Source organism: Suillus discolor (genome assembly GCF_016758755.1).
Source record: "Suillus discolor strain FC423 chromosome Unknown F5147scaffold_12, whole genome shotgun sequence".
In the NCBI taxonomy this organism is placed as follows: Eukaryota; Fungi; Basidiomycota; class Agaricomycetes; order Boletales; family Suillaceae; genus Suillus; species Suillus discolor.
This window is the reverse complement of record NW_024541259.1, coordinates 596,360-613,388: the sequence shown is the minus strand read 5'-3', so window position 1 is coordinate 613,388 and position 17,029 is coordinate 596,360. Positions and strand designations below refer to the sequence as shown.

The 17,029-nt window shown below is 46.7% G+C and overlaps 6 protein-coding genes and 1 non-coding gene across 7 annotated transcripts; 3 read left to right on the top strand and 4 right to left on the bottom strand.

Moving 5' to 3' along the window:
- Nucleotides 1-1,330: 1,330 nt before the first annotated feature.
- On the top strand, nt 1,331-3,025 carry F5147DRAFT_789267 (uncharacterized protein; the record flags this gene model as incomplete). Its single annotated transcript, XM_041443011.1, has 3 exons — nt 1,331-1,753; nt 1,802-2,167; nt 2,570-3,025. The coding sequence occupies 3 exons, from the start codon at nt 1,331-1,333 to the stop codon at nt 3,023-3,025; spliced, it is 1,245 nt and encodes a 414-aa protein (XP_041295977.1).
- F5147DRAFT_51546 (uncharacterized protein) lies at nt 2,914-4,467 on the top strand. Its single transcript, XM_041429935.1, has 3 exons — nt 2,914-3,778; nt 3,838-3,900; nt 3,952-4,467. Exons 1-3 carry the CDS (start codon nt 3,121-3,123, stop codon nt 4,371-4,373), a joined length of 1,143 nt encoding a protein of 380 aa, XP_041295976.1. The 5' UTR covers nt 2,914-3,120; the 3' UTR covers nt 4,374-4,467.
- A 428-nt stretch (nt 4,468-4,895) lies between these two features.
- Nucleotides 4,896-6,468, bottom strand: F5147DRAFT_835062 (NAD-P-binding protein; the record flags this gene model as incomplete). The annotated part of the gene is made up of 5 exons (XM_041443944.1): nt 5,966-6,468; nt 5,469-5,916; nt 5,406-5,413; nt 5,295-5,353; nt 4,896-5,240 (listed from the first exon to the last, which is right to left on the bottom strand). The coding sequence occupies exons 1-5, from the start codon at nt 6,003-6,005 to the stop codon at nt 4,896-4,898; spliced, it is 900 nt and encodes a 299-aa protein (XP_041295975.1). The 5' UTR covers nt 6,006-6,468.
- Nucleotides 6,469-6,504: 36 nt separating this feature from the next.
- Nucleotides 6,505-7,425, bottom strand: F5147DRAFT_51544 (uncharacterized protein). The gene is made up of 3 exons (XM_041429934.1): nt 7,232-7,425; nt 6,902-7,173; nt 6,505-6,839 (listed from the first exon to the last, which is right to left on the bottom strand). The coding sequence occupies exons 2-3, from the start codon at nt 7,166-7,168 to the stop codon at nt 6,597-6,599; spliced, it is 510 nt and encodes a 169-aa protein (XP_041295974.1). The 5' UTR covers nt 7,169-7,173; nt 7,232-7,425; the 3' UTR covers nt 6,505-6,596.
- A 1,500-nt stretch (nt 7,426-8,925) lies between these two features.
- On the top strand, nt 8,926-12,317 carry F5147DRAFT_681845 (ribosome biogenesis protein). The gene is made up of 9 exons (XM_041436406.1): nt 8,926-9,428; nt 9,479-9,593; nt 9,639-9,758; nt 9,815-10,410; nt 10,461-10,830; nt 10,882-11,010; nt 11,059-11,358; nt 11,408-11,623; nt 11,680-12,317. Exons 1-9 carry the CDS (start codon nt 8,968-8,970, stop codon nt 12,088-12,090), a joined length of 2,718 nt encoding a protein of 905 aa, XP_041295973.1. The 5' UTR covers nt 8,926-8,967; the 3' UTR covers nt 12,091-12,317.
- Nucleotides 12,318-13,142: 825 nt separating this feature from the next.
- On the bottom strand, nt 13,143-16,100 carry F5147DRAFT_681829 (DNA mismatch repair protein MutL). The gene is made up of 14 exons (XM_041436405.1): nt 16,003-16,100; nt 15,803-15,940; nt 15,579-15,751; nt 15,430-15,523; nt 15,243-15,377; nt 14,956-15,193; nt 14,803-14,896; nt 14,601-14,754; nt 14,416-14,542; nt 14,159-14,365; nt 13,990-14,104; nt 13,784-13,940; nt 13,571-13,732; nt 13,143-13,521 (listed from the first exon to the last, which is right to left on the bottom strand). The coding sequence occupies exons 2-14, from the start codon at nt 15,842-15,844 to the stop codon at nt 13,255-13,257; spliced, it is 1,965 nt and encodes a 654-aa protein (XP_041295972.1). The 5' UTR covers nt 15,845-15,940; nt 16,003-16,100; the 3' UTR covers nt 13,143-13,254.
- Nucleotides 16,101-16,853: 753 nt separating this feature from the next.
- Nucleotides 16,854-16,925, bottom strand: F5147DRAFT_t49. The gene has a single exon. It is a non-coding gene; the product is annotated as a tRNA-Gly (tRNA).
- Between the last annotated feature and the right edge of the window lie 104 nt (nt 16,926-17,029).

Below are 17,029 nucleotides of genomic sequence, written 5' to 3'. Positions count from 1 at the left end.
ATTTATTTGAGCTGTAGTGTATCGTGGAAGCGACAGGTACTCATACCATTGTCATTGTCATCGCTGTCTGCAATCACATAACCATCATGCTCTTGCTCTAAAAGGTGCTGTTCATTGGAATGCTTGATGATGGTAAGCAATTCTGATGGCATGCTGTCCTCAGGCAAAAGTTGTAAATTTGTCTCAGAGATGACAATGTCGTGGTAGAGATGATTCTCTTTTCAGAGAAACAATAGTGCATCTCAAACACAATTATGATTGACAAATAGAATCGGGCAAAGTGACTTTACAGGCAGATTATTTGGTCCAATAATGGTGATTCTGATAGTGGCTGCTAGTAGAGCTGGATGGTGAGGTAATAGTTTGCCTTCTATCATTGACACGATATCGGCGGTGTTCAATTGGTAAGTCGACATGTTCCCTCGTAGACCACTATTTAACGCAGCTGCATCCCAATGATTTGCACCCTTTCGTTGAGGGTAAAGCTTGATGACATAGATGGCAGGGAAGTGAAGACCGATTAAGAGGCGTTCTGGGAGGTTGAGAATGCAAGTTGGTGGGGTATTTCTCCAATCCATAAACCATTGGCGAGTGAGAATGATGGCATGTTACCAACTCAAAGATCTTCAAGACACACCGTGCAAATTGCACCAGATAGTTTCTCTTTGGAGAGAATGATCGCAGGTTCATATAAAAGCATGCCTGAGGTGAGTCTTTGAGCGGGATGTCGAAATGTCAGAGTGAGTAGATGTGGATTTGGAATGTCGTCAAGAAAAATTTGGTTCATTTCATTTATGAAATCTTCTCGTGCACATGAGATGCAACTTGCTTGAGAAGTGCAGTGATTTCCTGTCTGATTGATGAATCTTGCAAGTGCTTGTCATTTAATATTTTCTTCCGCATTCTGCAGGAATAGGTGATCTCTATCTTCCACTGCTTTGTCTGCTACGAATGTCTCAAACCGAGCTCGTTTAAGTCGTGTGTGTCTCTCCTCTAAATGACGATGTTGCTTTTGGTTAAAGGCTCATTCGACAATATTTTGAAGGGCAAGAGAATCTCAGATTTCATTGAGAAGATCAGACTGGCGTCTTTTTGAAGAATAGGAAAATGAGTTTGGCTCTCCTTCGGCGATAATATCTTTCATGGTAAGGTATTGAGTCATCTCCATGATTTCTTCAATAGTGCGAGTTGATTGATTCATTTTGCGAAATTGTGTAGTGCAAAGGTAGTCTAATTCACTTAGAAAACAATTAATTTAGAGTGACTGTGTAGTATAAAAGAAAATTTGGAGTGACGTCATGTGTGACAAGCGTCATCCAACTCAACCACCATGTCTTTCAATTCTCATGCTTATCATGTAGAGAAAATGTTGCTTCCGAATTATTTGGCGTCTCCTGGTGTTTTGAATACCACTACATGGCAGCACACTGAAACAGGCCTTGAACTTGCTAAAAAGACAGACCAAACCCCTTTCATTGGCATCATCATGGGACATGTGTCCCCTTTTCGTCTCAAGTGTGGACCTGTTGGAAATCACATGAACAGTGATGTTAGTCCCCTTCTGAAATCGAAGTATCAATTTCACCTATGCTGTCCTGCTGACCACGAACTTGGGATGGATTATGAGACTTCAATCTCTGTGTTGGATGTGTGGCAGAAGCAGGTCGGAAAGTCTGGAGAGTGCAAGAATATGTTGATTGAAGATGTTATGGGAACGATGTTGCGCTGTGTCAAGAGCATTTTCAATATGAGGGTGAGTGATCATTGGCACACAGTTCACGTTTGCTTACTTTGATAACAGGAGGACACTGTTCCTAATTCTCCACACGGACAGAGTGTGGAAAACACTCCTCAAATGGATGAAGAAACTCGTAATTGGCCTGTTCCTGACCAATTTGCGAGTGAGTTCGACGAAATCAAGTATAATTATCAGGTGATTCCTCTACCTCTTTATCATGACGGACATTTGGTGGAACCGTCCATGGCCAACGAGGCCATTAATGGGGCGATTGTGGAAGTGCAGTTTCACATCCACCATTGGAAGATTAAGCAATTCGACAGTTTTCAGGCCAACGTCGAAAAAGTAGAGATTTTATGTCCAGGTCCTGTCCATCACACTTCGAGTTACAAGCGTCCACGGCCTAAAGAAAAAGACAATGAGCGGGAGGTAAAGAGAACACATCATAATGCCAAGGCCTCTTCTTCCAAAAACTGAAAAAGTATGTATGATGGTGAATGATTGACGTGCTGCTGAAATCTTTCAGGATCAGCAGCTTGCAATCTGGCTATTTCGGAATCATTGGTCAAGGAAATGGTATATGCAAAGAGTCCGTTACTACCTTGTATTTGTATAGTATCCATGCGTCATCAATCACATGCTTGTTTTGTACTGTTTGCCACCACATATCACGCCCCATTGTGATAGACCTTGCTCCGCAAGGTAATTTGACAAAATCTGACGAACTAACTGCCAATAATAAACAATAATAAACTTCAATAAACGTTGAACGTTACTGCATGTTATGATGTCACCCGTCCAGTTTCCAGTTTTCTAACCATGTCACAACAGCTCAATTCTGCCCTGGATAAATTAACAGTGAAAGAGATTATAGCTGCAGTAGGTGACAATAACTTGAAAAGAGTTGAAAAACGCAAGCGCAGTGACTTAGTGGCTACTGTGCAACGTTTGATGGAGACCCATATACCAATCATATCAGCAGCGAACAGCAAAGCAGCGCAATCTCACGATGCACATTTATCTTCACATGCGCCATTCGAAAACGCGCTAAATCAGCTCACCGTCAATGAAATCATCTCCGCTGTGCATGAATTCAAACTTTCACGCGCAGAGAAACGAAACCGAAATAGTCTATTGTCATCAGTTCGACACTCTGCTCTTCTTCAATCCGTAGTGGTGTCAGCTGCAGATGCCAAAGCTGCACACTTACAAGATTGTGAAGAACAGCAGTTGAAAAAGATGTGGCTACAAGAAGAACGGCAAATATCTGCTCAGGCGAGTTTTTAGCATCCGAAACAACCGAACTTCTCTTGTCTTTGATCCAGCACAAAGACGTACAGGAACCGTATACTTCGCATCACAGGCAACGACTTGTGAATGGCATGCTACTATACAATCCAGCCATCATGATTCGAGATGATTGTCAATATGGTTTTCTTTGCGATCATTGCTGGGACAACATCAAATCTCACAAAACTCCGTTATTTTCCCTTGCTAATAATCTTTGGATCGGAGATGTTCCTGATGAACTTGGGATGTTGACTCTTCCGGAGCGTATTTTGGTGGCCTTATCATATCCTGCAGCATACATCGTCAAGCTTTTCCCGAAAAAGCGTGGGGCTGTTCATTGGGATGCAGCCGGTTTAAACAGCGGCTTGCGTGGAAATGTATCTACATACCGACTCAACACATCGTCCATTGCAGCTATGGTTGAAGGTGAATTGCTCCCACCTAAACCGTCTATATTGGCGACAACTATTGGTGTATCCATTGTCGGTCCCAATAATTTGCCGGAACGTTGCCTACCACCTTTCTTGTCTGTGAGCCGCTCTCATCTGCGCAATGCGTTGCTTTTCCTCAAACGCGAAAATACACTGTATTCCAACATCACGATCTCGGAAGACAACATTGCGCTGTATCCTACACACGGCATTCCGGATGTCATCATGTCTTCAATTCGACATCTCCAAGATACAGCCGCTGTGGATGGTGAGCGGGAGGATTATGTACCAGAAGATGATGTTCAAGACATTTTCGCCGGTTCGTCTGTTCTTTTGTGATTCTACTGGTTGCTCTCAATGATAACATCGCGTCAATAGAACATGACCATGCTTTTCCAAGTGGCCAGCATGTTGACGAAGATTCGATCGTTGATGAAAACGGTCAGTTTGGATCCATCTAACAAAACATTTCATAAAAGCTGATGAGCGCAGTTCCATCCAATGTATTTCCAGTCCAGTCGCACGGAGTACTTGATAGTAATGTATCAGAAGTTGATGATGATGAGATTTTGGCTCATGCGATAGCCAATATATCGGAACATTATTCCATTCAGCGTGGCACAACCTTTGTCAATGAATATCCTCGACGAGATGTTAACCATACATTGAGACGGAGTGGACATCGACGCTTCGCTGGACAATCTATACGTCAATTACTGGGTGTGGCAGCACAACAGAGACGACTGCACTGCAACACGATGACACCTTCGACGAACATTTACGACAGTACCGAACTCTACTATGACACTGAACAACCAGTACACACTGTTTCTCGAGAAGCCGAGAAACAATATTCCTACAAATCGTGTTCTAGCACGAATGGGAAGCCTAAGCGGAGACCACGATACTGTTAAAGGTAGTATGCTCATCATGAAACAAACGCGGGCGGACGGAAACGCCATGATGAACATATCAAAAGACGAGATTGTATTGATCAACTATCTAGTTAATAGGTTAGTCAGAATTATGATCATATGCATGATGTAAATTGACTCACAAAGCAGTATCCTACACAACCGCTTGTTGTAATTCAATGCAAAATTAAGATAGAGGTAAAAGGCGCAAAGTCGAGGTGATGCCGACCGCACTAAGTTCAACCATACGAGACTTGAATCGATATTTGAATTGTGAGGAATATATGACGGAGAACTACATAATGAGGATAGGAATTCTTGTGTGCGAATGAGAACCACATAGCTCCACCGTTGGACACCGTTCGCCACCCGGCACACCAAAGGCAGTTACTAAACGAGCACAGTAGAGGTATATGGACGAAAGTGAAAGTGGTAGAGCATGTGCGAAGGAAAGATGAGGCTCGGGTAAATGCGGAGCCACTTAGATTCGGCAAGCAAGGTCCAATTCGGCATCGCCGAACCCTAGTACTCATAATGAACCTTCATATTCCACATCAGCTCACCCTGGAGTCGCCCGATTTTTGCATGCACGTTCTCCATAGAGTCCATCCCCGTATGCATGTTCACAAGGCCAGGAATGCCTTCTTGTATACCTTTCCGCAGGTCCTCGTTGCCCATCCGCGTCACCGACCAAATGCGCTTCGTCACAGCTTCAACACCAATCGCATCACTTGGGTTGAGCGGATCCCACCCAGCGCGTATCTTCGTCGTCAAAGCTGTTGGTTCCGATGCATACAATACTGGAGGCTCTAGTATCTCACTCAACAATAGGGGCGTACGCGTTGTACCTGGGTGGACATTCACGAACTGTATGACCACTCAGTGCTCAGCCCTTGGCAACTGCTGTCTGTAGTTACTCACCCGAATGTTCCAAGCGGGAAGGAGCTCCTGTGCCAGAACTTCGGTGAACGAATCCAAGGCTACGGAGCGGGGGTGAGTTAAAGTCACTCAGTCTGCCACAATCAACATTACCCGCTTTCCTACAAACACCAAATGCCTCAGCGACGCTTAATCAGAGAGCGTCAACCCACTCACGTGCAGCTATAGAACCCGACCATCGGGTGGGCTTTGGTCGCTGTCATGCTTGATACTTGGACAAGTATCCCCCCAGCACCCTTCGGGTTCACCTCTCTAAAGAATCTGACCGCCTCGAAGCTCACCGTTACAGCGCCCCAGAAATTGACATCCATCAGCATCCTGGCACGGTCCATTGGTACCCCCTCCAGCTCCTGAATCAACATCTGCCCCGCGTTGTTATACACTACATCGACTCGTCCAAATGTGTCCTTGGCCTGCATAAAGGCAGATTTGACCTGCGCCTCATTTGTCACGTCCAGTGGAAGTACTAAGAGCTGTGTGCGCGGGTATCTGGCAACGAGATCATCGAGGACGGAGGGCTTGCGCAGAGTCGCGACAGCAATCTCGCCATTAAGCAGGACTTCTTCCACCATCGCCCTGCCGAACCCAGTGGAAGAACCAGTAACTGTAGGCATTAAATGAACCGCACGGCGAGGAGTTGCATCCCAACTTACTAAGCCAGACTCGAGGAGTGGATTGTGCCATGACCATCATGCTTATGTTACTTGTTCAAAGTACGTGAAGTATTTTATAGCGCAAACTTTTGAGCTTCGCGACATGTCAAGCATAACGTGCGACAAAGACATGCCAGACGGACTGCCACCATTCGAGCTTTTCGATACTATTCGTCCCACGGTCCTACGGGTTCATATGCCTGTATCACTCATGTGATGGAGTCCTGCGACGTCCCAGAACTGGGCCAGTACCAAACTAGTCTAAGGTATTTATGGGTGAGAGTCGACGTGCATCCGGCTATAGAATTCCCTTTGTACCGGTTCGAAGTATCACCTGCTGGCTATGGAGTTCCCCTTGCACCGATACTGCCACTCACTTAGATATAAAAGCATGTCCTTACTGTATGTATCTTTAGTGAACAACTCCCACTCACTCATTCCTGTCACATGATCCATCAATCCCCGTCGAACAATTATAAAGCCTTACACAAAAGCTTAGAGGGCCATCTCAGTCATGAGTCTGAAACTGTCAATTCAAGCCACACGTCATACTGCCTTATATAGTACATATACATCTGATACCGATACACAATCACTTTCTGGGCATGGAAGCAGAAGTACGCCATTCAATTTAGAGTACACGGATCTTCCATTCATCTTTCGTAGCGCAACCTTCTGTGATAGTCTGTGGAGCGGTTGCAGACTGGAACCCGACCCTGAGCATGGTCTCATTGTGAACGAACCGGCCTTGCGCATACAAGCAGGTGCTGTTCTCAACAGCGGTGCCAATGGTCGCGCCTTTCTGCCAACCATGGCGCTTGGAGTGACAAATCTCCTGCACATGGCTGTCCACGGTGATGTAAAAAACGCGGATCTGTAATAGTGAAATAAGAATGAGATTACAAAGCACGGAGCGGTCAGCCTCAAAACACATGCCTCTTCTAAGTCGTTACTCGCCACGGCTGCGATGGGCGTGTTGATACGAGCAGCGGGAATGTGGCTGTTCGTGAGTTTGAGCAGGGTATAGGCCGTGCTCTTCGGGTCGTTCAACGACATTTCGTAGATCTGGTAGTCTTTGTTTTGGAAGTAGACGCGGAATTTCCCCTCATCGTTTTGCACTGCGTTCATAGTGGTCCCGACGAAGTGAGTGGGCAGAAGGTCGGACATATTCGCGGACTGCGAGACAGCTGCTGATGTGGACATGGTTGCTGCAACGTGTGAAAATGAATACGAGAAGCTATGGACGTGCTGCTAACTGTGACTCACTTTGGTAGAAGGTCGTTGAAGCGATGAAAGTCAAGTAGCGAATGAGTCTTGCTTTTAAACCTCTAGGAAACCCCTATCCGAAGAATAGTGCGGACACTAATGGTTCCTTGTTGGGAAGAAAATGAAATAGCATGGAGCCATCACGGTGTCTGGGCACGGATATGACCGTCATCTGGAACAGAAGATGGGGTCACCGTGGGCGCTCAGAGGTAATATGCGCACCCAGGCCCGTAATCCAACGGCCTTGACTACATAGTCAGATGATATTCAGTCACTTTGCTCACAGGGCAGTGCATGACATACTTCTGGGTTAGAAGTGTTGAATATACAATGATAGCGAGTCTCGCCTCGGCGGTAGAGCGAAAGTGGAATGTTAATTCGGAAAACCGCTGTCAAAAAAAGGCCACTTCATGAGCAACTAGGCTTGCATGCGATCTAGTGACGATGACTACATAGTCAGATGATAAACAATTGAATCATAGGACAGTGCATGGTACCCTTCCGAGTCTGGGTAAGAAGCGCTGAATGTGGATATTGTTAATTCAGAACAGGGGCTGATTCTGCAGTCTTTCCATAGAGTCAACAGCTATTAGATAGGAACGACGGCCATGTCATAGATAGCCAAGACATACAGACATATACTAGTATGCAAGGCATACGTCGCTGTGTCGATATCGGTTGCAAAGTTGGAAGGATAGGGAGAGACCGTGCCTGAACGTTGAACCCCCCGTCGTTCTCCTAAGCGTGTATGTCGCTCTTGGTCTCCGACACATTTGGATACGAAATGAGAAGTCTCCGCGGTGTCTGGCACGGATTTGCAAATGCGCAACCCAGAAAATCTGACCCAGGGGACCAAGATGCGGACATTGTGTGCCATGAAGGACACGTCACTTCATGCATCATGATAGCACCCAGGCCTGATCGTACTGACGCAGGGACTATGACTATGACGACACAATCAGATGACGAGTCCTAGTAACTAGGTCAATCCATCCATACGAGTGAATTCTGAAGTGCTGAACCTGGAATGGCAGCGAATTTTGTATGGCACAGTTGATATTGTGAATTGAGGAGGGCGAGACTGATATGTGAAGCCTGGATTCTGACTGTTGCAATTGTCGAACAGAGTTGAGACTCCCGGATCATACAGACCACTATGTGTAACGTAGCTTTTTCAGATTGGCGTTTGTTACGAAGAAGGAAATACAGACTCGCCGGAGCCAGAGTGAGGCTACACACTCACGTCGTTCTCGGTCCTCAATACATTCAAGTATTAGAGCTCATCATTGGATGTTGAAGCTTGAAGTCGTAGAAGTCGAGTTTGTGTGCATCCGACCGCGTTGATAATGTCGTCCTGTGATGACATGCTGCATCGCCCACCATCGAAAAGTTATAAGACATGGGTTGTTCCCGTTCATTTTCTTCATTCATAGGTCCCTTCCGCCTCAAGCTGACTCTCCTCCGTAGTCGCTTCCACAGAGTATCACATACTGCTTCCAGGCTCCCGCTCATGCTCGAACAAATTGCAACCATTGAGCGATAAGAAGCGCACAGGCAGCAAAATAATGCTTGTGTATGGTTACACAAGCACTATTTTGCTGCCCGTGCTCCTGCCAGTGATCCATTGGATTGTTCGTGCCAAATACTGGATGATTATCTAAGCTATTACCCTTTCAGTATAAGCGACTGTCATAGGTGTTCGGCAGTCACTTGCACAAACTTTTGAAGATAAAACAATGCCAACATCAGCTCGCGCTGATGTCTCCAAAGTCGCGAAAAAACCTCAAATCGAGGCGTCTCCTCTATGGTATCAAAATGCACTCAAGCTATCTGGGTCATCTACCGCTCTCCCACCCGTCACATCTGCCAAACTGTCCTCCCTGATGGAGCGCGGCGCATCTCTTCATGCGAAGGCGGTAGAGACATACCAATCTGGGTCATCCTCAACAGTTACATCCTCCAGCTCAGATTATGCATTCTTGCAGAAAATTTTGCACTCAGGCACGTTGTCAGACAGGCTCAGCGCTCTTACGCTCCTCGTGCAAAGTAGCCCATTACACAACACCAAAGCGTTGGAAACTCTGAAGGGGATGGCCGAACGAGGAAAAGGAAAAGGAGGTCGGGAAGAAAGTCTCAAGGCCTTGCGCTGTATACTTGATTGGTGGGTTGGAGGTGGCGCGCCCAACCGGAAGTTAAAGTGCGTATGGACATGCTACTTTCGCGGATAAAATTTTGATGGTTGCTCAGGTATTTCCGTGATCAGCCTCTATCACACCAAGGCGTCAAGGATGATCATGTTCTCATTTGGTACTTCGAGGATTGGCTGAAGAAGTATTTTTTCTCTATCCTCCAAACCCTAGAGGTGGGATTCTAAGCGTATTCGAGTGCAGGAACTCACATTTTCCAGGTCCTTTCAATGGACCCCTTGGCATATGTGCGCACCCAAGCACTCTCCTTAATTTACATGCTCCTTCGCGACAAACCTGAGCAGGAGCATAACCTACTTAGGCTACTGGTAAACAAGCTGGTGAGTGGAAACAATCCATCCAATGTGTGAAGAAATCCACTAATTATGATACCTAGGGTGATTCTGAAAAATCCATATGTTCTCGCGCTTCCTATCACCTCCTTCAACTTCTACAAGCTCACCCATCTATGAAAGGTGTTGTCGTACGCGAGATGACCTCCCTCATCCTTCGACCAAGCATCGCGACACCTGCCACTGCGCCAAATACCAATACGCATATCCGCTTCACCGACGAGACGACCGTCTCGACTTCCAAGCCAAAACCGAAACCAAAACCAAAACCAAAAACGAAGCCTGACGGAGCCACAAAGAGAACGAGCAATGACCATGCGCGCTATTACGCAACGATAACACTCAACCAGATTGTGTTTGTTCCGGGGGACAAAGATGTTGCTGTACAAGTCATCGATGTGTATTTCCAGATGTTCAAGGATTTATTAGGGGAGAGTCGATCGTCTGGCAAGAAGGAAAACACTGAAGAACAGGACGGAGAAATCATAGGGAAGAAAAAAAAGCGGAAGACAACGAAAGAGGTCGTTGGTGACGGTGGTTTTGTGGAGGTTGAAGATGCGTTTTCAAAATCGATTTCTGCCATATTGACAGGTGTGAATCGCGCGTTGCCTTATGCAAAGTTAGGACCATCAGATGCCAGGTAAGTTTCTCAAGCGTGGTATATGCTCACCTGATGTTCTCTCCGACAAGCTTGAACAAACATATAGACACCCTATTCCTCATCACACATACCTCAACATTCAACACCTCTTTGCAAGCCCTACTCCTTATTCAGCAGATATCATCTTCACTCTCCCACTTACCCGAGTCTTCATCTTCTGCACTCTCGAAGAGCATTGTGGATCGATATTATCGAACATTGTACCAGTCTTTACACGATGGTCGCCTTGCCTCATCCTCAAAACAGACCATGTACTTGAACCTACTCTTTAAATCTCTCAAGGCCGATGACAACTTAGAACGTGTGAAGAGCTTTGTCCGCCGGTTCGTACAAGTTCTTGCCAGTGGCAGTGCTGGCGGGACCGAGTTCATTGTAGGAGGATTATACCTCCTAGGAGAAGTAAGGCGCCCTTGCTCACCTATTTGATGGCCCACCTGACTTTGTTCCCAGTTGTTCAGTACAGTTTCAGGCTTGCGAGACTTTTCCAGGGGATCCCGTTCTACTTCTGAAGAACAATATGATCCACGAAAACGAGACCCGCAGTTTGCGCACCCCTCAGCTTCTCCCTTGTTCGAATTGGTAATCGCTCCTGTACATTGATTTTACAAGTCCTCACGTCTTTCTTAGATCCCCCTCATACACCACTATCATCCGGCTGTCTCTTTACACGCACAACAACTCCTTTCTGGCCAACCCATCACGTCAAACCCAGATCTCTCTTTAAATACCCTTTCTCATTTCCTCGATCGTTTCGTCTACAAAAATCCCAAAAAAATCAAGACAAAAGGCTCTAGCGCCATGCAGCCTGCAGCCAGCGCAAACGACAGGATTGGGGTGAAGCTATTGAAAGGCGAATCATCCGGAGGTGCTCTACCGAACGACGAGAAATTTTTGAGTAGGCCGTTACAGGATATCCCTGTTGACGAGGTAACGACCTGCTTGTTCGGTGACCGAGACCGTGCTAAAGTCACTTAAGGTCTTCTTCCATAAACACTTTTTGAGGAAACGTGAAAAGGACAAGAAGAAAACCGCCCATACCGGCGAAGGGGATAGTGATGCCGAGGAATCGGATGATGCTTCTGACGTGGATGCTTCAGCGAGTGAGTTGGAGGAAGCGCAGGACAAAGACGTAGATGATGCTGAACGCGATGACGACGAAGACAGTGACGCCGAAGAAGCAGATATATGGAAGGTACTAGGTTTCCCTTGCCATCTTTGCATCCGTAGCTCAACTTATCTTGTAAACAGGCTATGCAAGCCACCATGCCTCATGTGGCAGGAGATGAAGACCTCATGGCGGATAGCGACAGCGTCGCTTCTGATCTTGATGATTCCGATGGGGAGGATGAGGAGGTTGAAGATGAAGAAGATGAAGATGGTGGTTCTGGCGATGATTTCTCCATGGTTGAGGCCTCGGACAATGAAGATCTCCTCGGCTTGGATGAAGTTCCTCAAGGTCTCATCGAGTGTGACGGAATCGCTGATGAAGACGGCGGCGACGGCGAAGAACAATGGAATGGCTTCGGTAGTACAAAGAAGCGGAAACAGGAGAACGAGTCCAAACGTGAAAAACGGAAGAAGCTGAGAAGCTTGCCGACATTTGCAAGTTACGAAGACTATGCAAAGATGATCGAGGACGGTCCCGAGGACGATATATAACGATATGTCTAACCCGAATAGCCGCCGGCTCGGTGTCAATTGTGTGCTGCTCATTTGCAATTTATTTGCGTGCCTTCCCTCCTTTTGACCTCCAAGTCATACATGGATACCATCTACACCTTACAGCACGCCGTACAACACTAGTACTGATGCAAGCTCACATCCTGTTACCACTTGAATTCTCATTGCTCCTTTTTTGTTCTTTCGTTCCAGTGCTATATGGCGACCACCTGTACTTTCCATGAATTGGTCGCTATCCAAAATGGATCTAGGTATCCTGACAATACGACAATAAAAACTACTGGAAACAAAACGGCTACATCGTTCTACTTGATGGTGACTTAACAGTAGCATTTAACGCATGCTCGCGCCATGAATCCCACGATTGGTTCTGCGGTGACCGATGATGGCACTCCTACTCACACTTCACCTCTATCATATGCAAACAATATTCACTGTCCTCCTGTTACCCACTGTTGTCTTACCTTGCCTATGCTATTTTCACAGGAACCAATAGAACCTCTCGGTGACGGCCGCCAATCGTGCGTTGCCTATTCTCATCGTGGCTGCGAAACAGACATCGACGAAGCTCTCCGCACATACTGGCTAATGGGCTCGTGCTTTCTTCTCTCCACAAAACCTATTTTGCGACGAATTCAACGATAAAATTATAAACACTGGCTGGCGACTACTACCGCGAGTATGAATAACAGCTCTACATCGTCGATTCGTCGAAGTCCAACTGCTCAAGAACCACTGTGTTCCACGAATCACGTTTTATTCTCATCCTTACTGCTCCTGTTGGACAGTGAAACGCAAACAGATTCCTTTGCGACTACTCTCAAAGGCTGTCAAGGTTTCCTCGCACAGTCCTCGATTTCAAAACAGATCTTTTGTTCATTGGTCAACCATATGTCCCGTGTCAGAAGCCATCAAGTTTCAAGAGGAAGCGAAGAGAAATTGGTGCAATATGGTGTACAAAAGTCTGCCTTTGTAATAAAGCAACGACCGAAGGTCACCGCTTGTATTGACTTATCTTCACGACGCTTTCGTTGTTATAGACGCATCATAGAATTATGGAATCACTGTAGTTTACATACATTATGGCAGCTCTGGAGTCATGCACCAGCTTTCGCGGATAGAAATTGCAGTATGATATGAAGTCTAACAGCGTTCGAAGACCCGATAAAGATCTGGTAAGCTCGCCACCTGCACGATGTCATTGTCCAGCAGGAACTTAGGAGCTGCCAGATACTTGCGCATCGCATGAAATAGGATATTTTGAATGCGCCATGCTCCAGATTTCTGTTTTTCTTGTTCATCTTCATCAGAGGCGGCCGCTGAGACGACGGACAGCGGGGCTGGGGAGTAGAAGTACGCTAGCTCGCGCATGAAAGAGCCAAAGCACTCTTGCTCGGATTCCCAGAGGACCTGGAACGACTTGGTATCTGTGGAATGAGAATATGGCATTGGAACGTACCTGAGGTCCAAGACGCATCAGGAACATGGGTAGCTTATCGAGATTGGGTGTGTACTCGCGAAGAAGGTGTGGAAGTGTCTTAACATCGCCGGTCTCTGAAATGTCCAAGGAAAAATACTCGTGCAGCATCTCTCGGCGATCCATCAAGGTCTTGACTATTCGCTGTGAAAGAACGCTGAGTGGATCTCCCAAAGTACTGAAATTCAATCATACGTCGACGATCTCGTCGTTGCTCATGCCACTGCGCGCTGTGTCTTCTTCCACATCGACTGCGAACTTGACGAGCGTTCGAAGAGATGGAGGAGGATCGAGTTTGAGTCGGTTGTAGTCTCCGAATTGCAACAACGCAAGCTGATAGAACATTTCCTCCCTGCGGCAACAATATCAACACAAGCCTTCGAAGGAGCTCCGTAACGCACGCTAGCGCAGCATGATTGACTATGTAAAGGTTCTTGTTGTGTTGAATCAATGCAAGACACCTGGACAGGTCAATCACGCCGACAAAGGTATGCTTCTTGATGATTTCAGTCAGGTCTACGTTTTATGCGTGTAAGACCATTTTTGTTGCAAAAAATATGCATAGCCCACCGTGGTGTATGCGTTTGGTAGCGAGACGCCTGAGTTCTGTTATGGATGCAAAATGACACGTCGATTGTTTAATATCCCGTAACCGGATGGCTGTCACGGGCTCGTCGGAATTGGTTCTCAATGGGTCGGCGACAGGAATCATCGAGTCCAGTGTGCGGTCCTGTAGCGAGGTCCGGACTTTGTGCTGAGAAAGCACCTTCTTCGCTACTGAACAAGATCCAAATGGCATTTTACTGGAAATTTGCGCAAACACTCACCTTGACTTCCTAATACCCGGCGATCAGCCTCAGGTCCCTCATCATCTCCTTCCAATTCATCGACATTACTCGCTTTTTCCTTGCCCTTCCGTGAGGCTGATTGCGCAATCCCTCCAGTGAGCAGCGTCTGTCAATGAATGTGTTTAGAGCACTGACGTAGAACGTGTATATATGCATCCATGTACCTGGTACTCGAAAACCCGCGACTGACTTTGACCTGCGAGCCTCTGTTGAATGGCATCCGATATTCGCTCGATGATGGCTTCTTCGTTCAAAAAGTGGACTTCGCGCTTGGTCGGATGCACGTTGACATCCACAGACCTCGGGTCGAGGTTGATGCTGCGTGAATGATTATTTTCATATCCCACCGGTAAAATTCGGTCTTACCTTAGATACACGAAAGGAGAAGAACCTTTTGGCAGTATACCGCTGTATATGCTCTCAATAGACCGTTTTATACGATGTGACTCCACTAGACGGTCTGCATGAAATACGCCTCAAATTTTGCAAGATAGCAATGCGGGAAAGGGGGAAACCGACGATTTATGAATAACAGGAGAGCGATCTTTTTGCCCTGGTAGTTTGCGTTCGTGAAATATGCGTCTGCCGACCACGCCTCCGGATCTTCCGGATCATCCATGTCCGTGTTATCATCTGAAGCAGAAGACGCCGTGACATGCAGAAGTTCTTTGGCTATGGAATGACCGTATAGCTGACGAATGGCCTGAGATGCATCTGAACAGGACGGGGTCGAGAGTTCAGGACTCAGGGAACCAGCCTGCACGATGCGTTATAGGGCATCATTGACGATATTCGAACCAACACACCTTTTTACAGCTAAATGACACCTTGGAATTGTGCACAGCATACTTGGTCATTACATCAAGTATTCGCGCGTATTCTTCGGAGGAGCTTCGGAGAGCAGACAATCGAGTAGGTGTATTATAAAACATGTCTTCAATCTGTGGTGAATTGAGTGGAGGGAGAGAACTGTTTGACTTATTAGAGACATACCGTGATGGTGGTTCCGTTGTTTCCAGCGCAAGGTTTCGGATCTGGCGTGTATCCCGCTTTCGACGGGACGAGACCGCCATCAACGTAAGCAGCCCTGTAGAATTCTTGTCAGGCTCGTTCGTTCTGTGCACAATTTTATATATACATACTTCCAAGCACAGTTGCTTGACTTGGTCTTCGTGATCACTGTCAGGTGCGCGACATGTGATATAGATGCCAGAGCCTCCCCTCGGAACCCGTAAGTAGTCAGCTTGGAGAGGTCGGAAAAAGTGGTCAATTTGGAGGTAGTAAAGCGCTCAGCGAGCAAGGGTAGGTCTTCTTTCTTTAAACAAGCTCAATGGCAAGCCTCGATGCGGATGTGAGGAAGACATACACGAATGCCACAGCCGTTATCCTGAATCTGAAGCAGCTTCATACCGCCATCCTTGACGGTGACTTGAATAGAAGTAGACCCGGCGTCAAGGCAGTTTTCCAGCAGCTCTTTTAACGCAGAAGCGGGTCTGTGTATGATCTAGAAGTGAACTTGATCAGTACTTATTCGCGCCTGTACCGTGGTGTCAACCCAGCGCGTACTTCGCCTGCTGCAATTCGGTTGATGAGGGACTCGTGGAGTCTTCTTATCGGTTGAGGGCCAGGTGGTTCTGGAGACGGAGAGCGACGACCGCTTGCCATGCTCAGAGTTAAGAGTGGAGCACGGCGCACGCGTTCATGATCTTAGACTAATCACGTGATCGTACTCAACTTGCACCTTCATCGTGCCTTTGAATCTAAATTTGACCCCATGTCATGATGCTTCCTTGACGAAATCCTCTCCTAGAAAAACTCAATCGGCATTTCGGGGTCATTGTATCATCACGAGGAGTCGTTCGTAACTTCCAGTATAAACAGAGCTCTCAGTGCACACCCATCCAGAAATGCATTGAGCTCGTATCCTATATTATCCAGTCCTGTCCGCATTCTGACGGAATCCTGCAGTACTGTCCGTCAAGACCTCACGTTGCCCATCCTCGCTCGCCCGGCCCATTCGTCCGATTGTTGTTCACTCAAACCGTTTGATCCCGCGGAAGCAAAATTCAGTTCGTGTCGACACCCATAGTACTTTGGCTCAGGCATTGTGCTGGAACAATATTAATCTGGAACGCTTTAATGCGCCGTGATTTCAGGCGATCGGATGGCCTTATATAAACAGTTGACCGCATACTACCCATGTATAGAGTCTACAGACCTGCTAATGATTTTCTTTGGTTGACGCAAGCGAAATTGAGAAGCAGTCGAGGATGGATTTGAAGAGGCGGCCACAAGTTCAAGTTATCATTCCTTCGAGTCTAATAAAATAGCAAGACAAATTTTAGCATACCATAGGTGATAAACTCACGGTGTAAGACCAGAAATTAGAATGTTTTATGCAAATGGGCATGAAAAATTACGCCGAAGGGGAGTCGAACCCCTGCCGCTTGCTTGGAAGGCAAGCATGATAACCGCTTCACCATCGGCGTCCATGAAATGATTGGGCCAACACACAATATCATGGGCAGAGATGTTAACCGGATCTGCTCGTAAAACTTTCATAGAAATCAATGAAAAATCTCAGGTCTCCTGG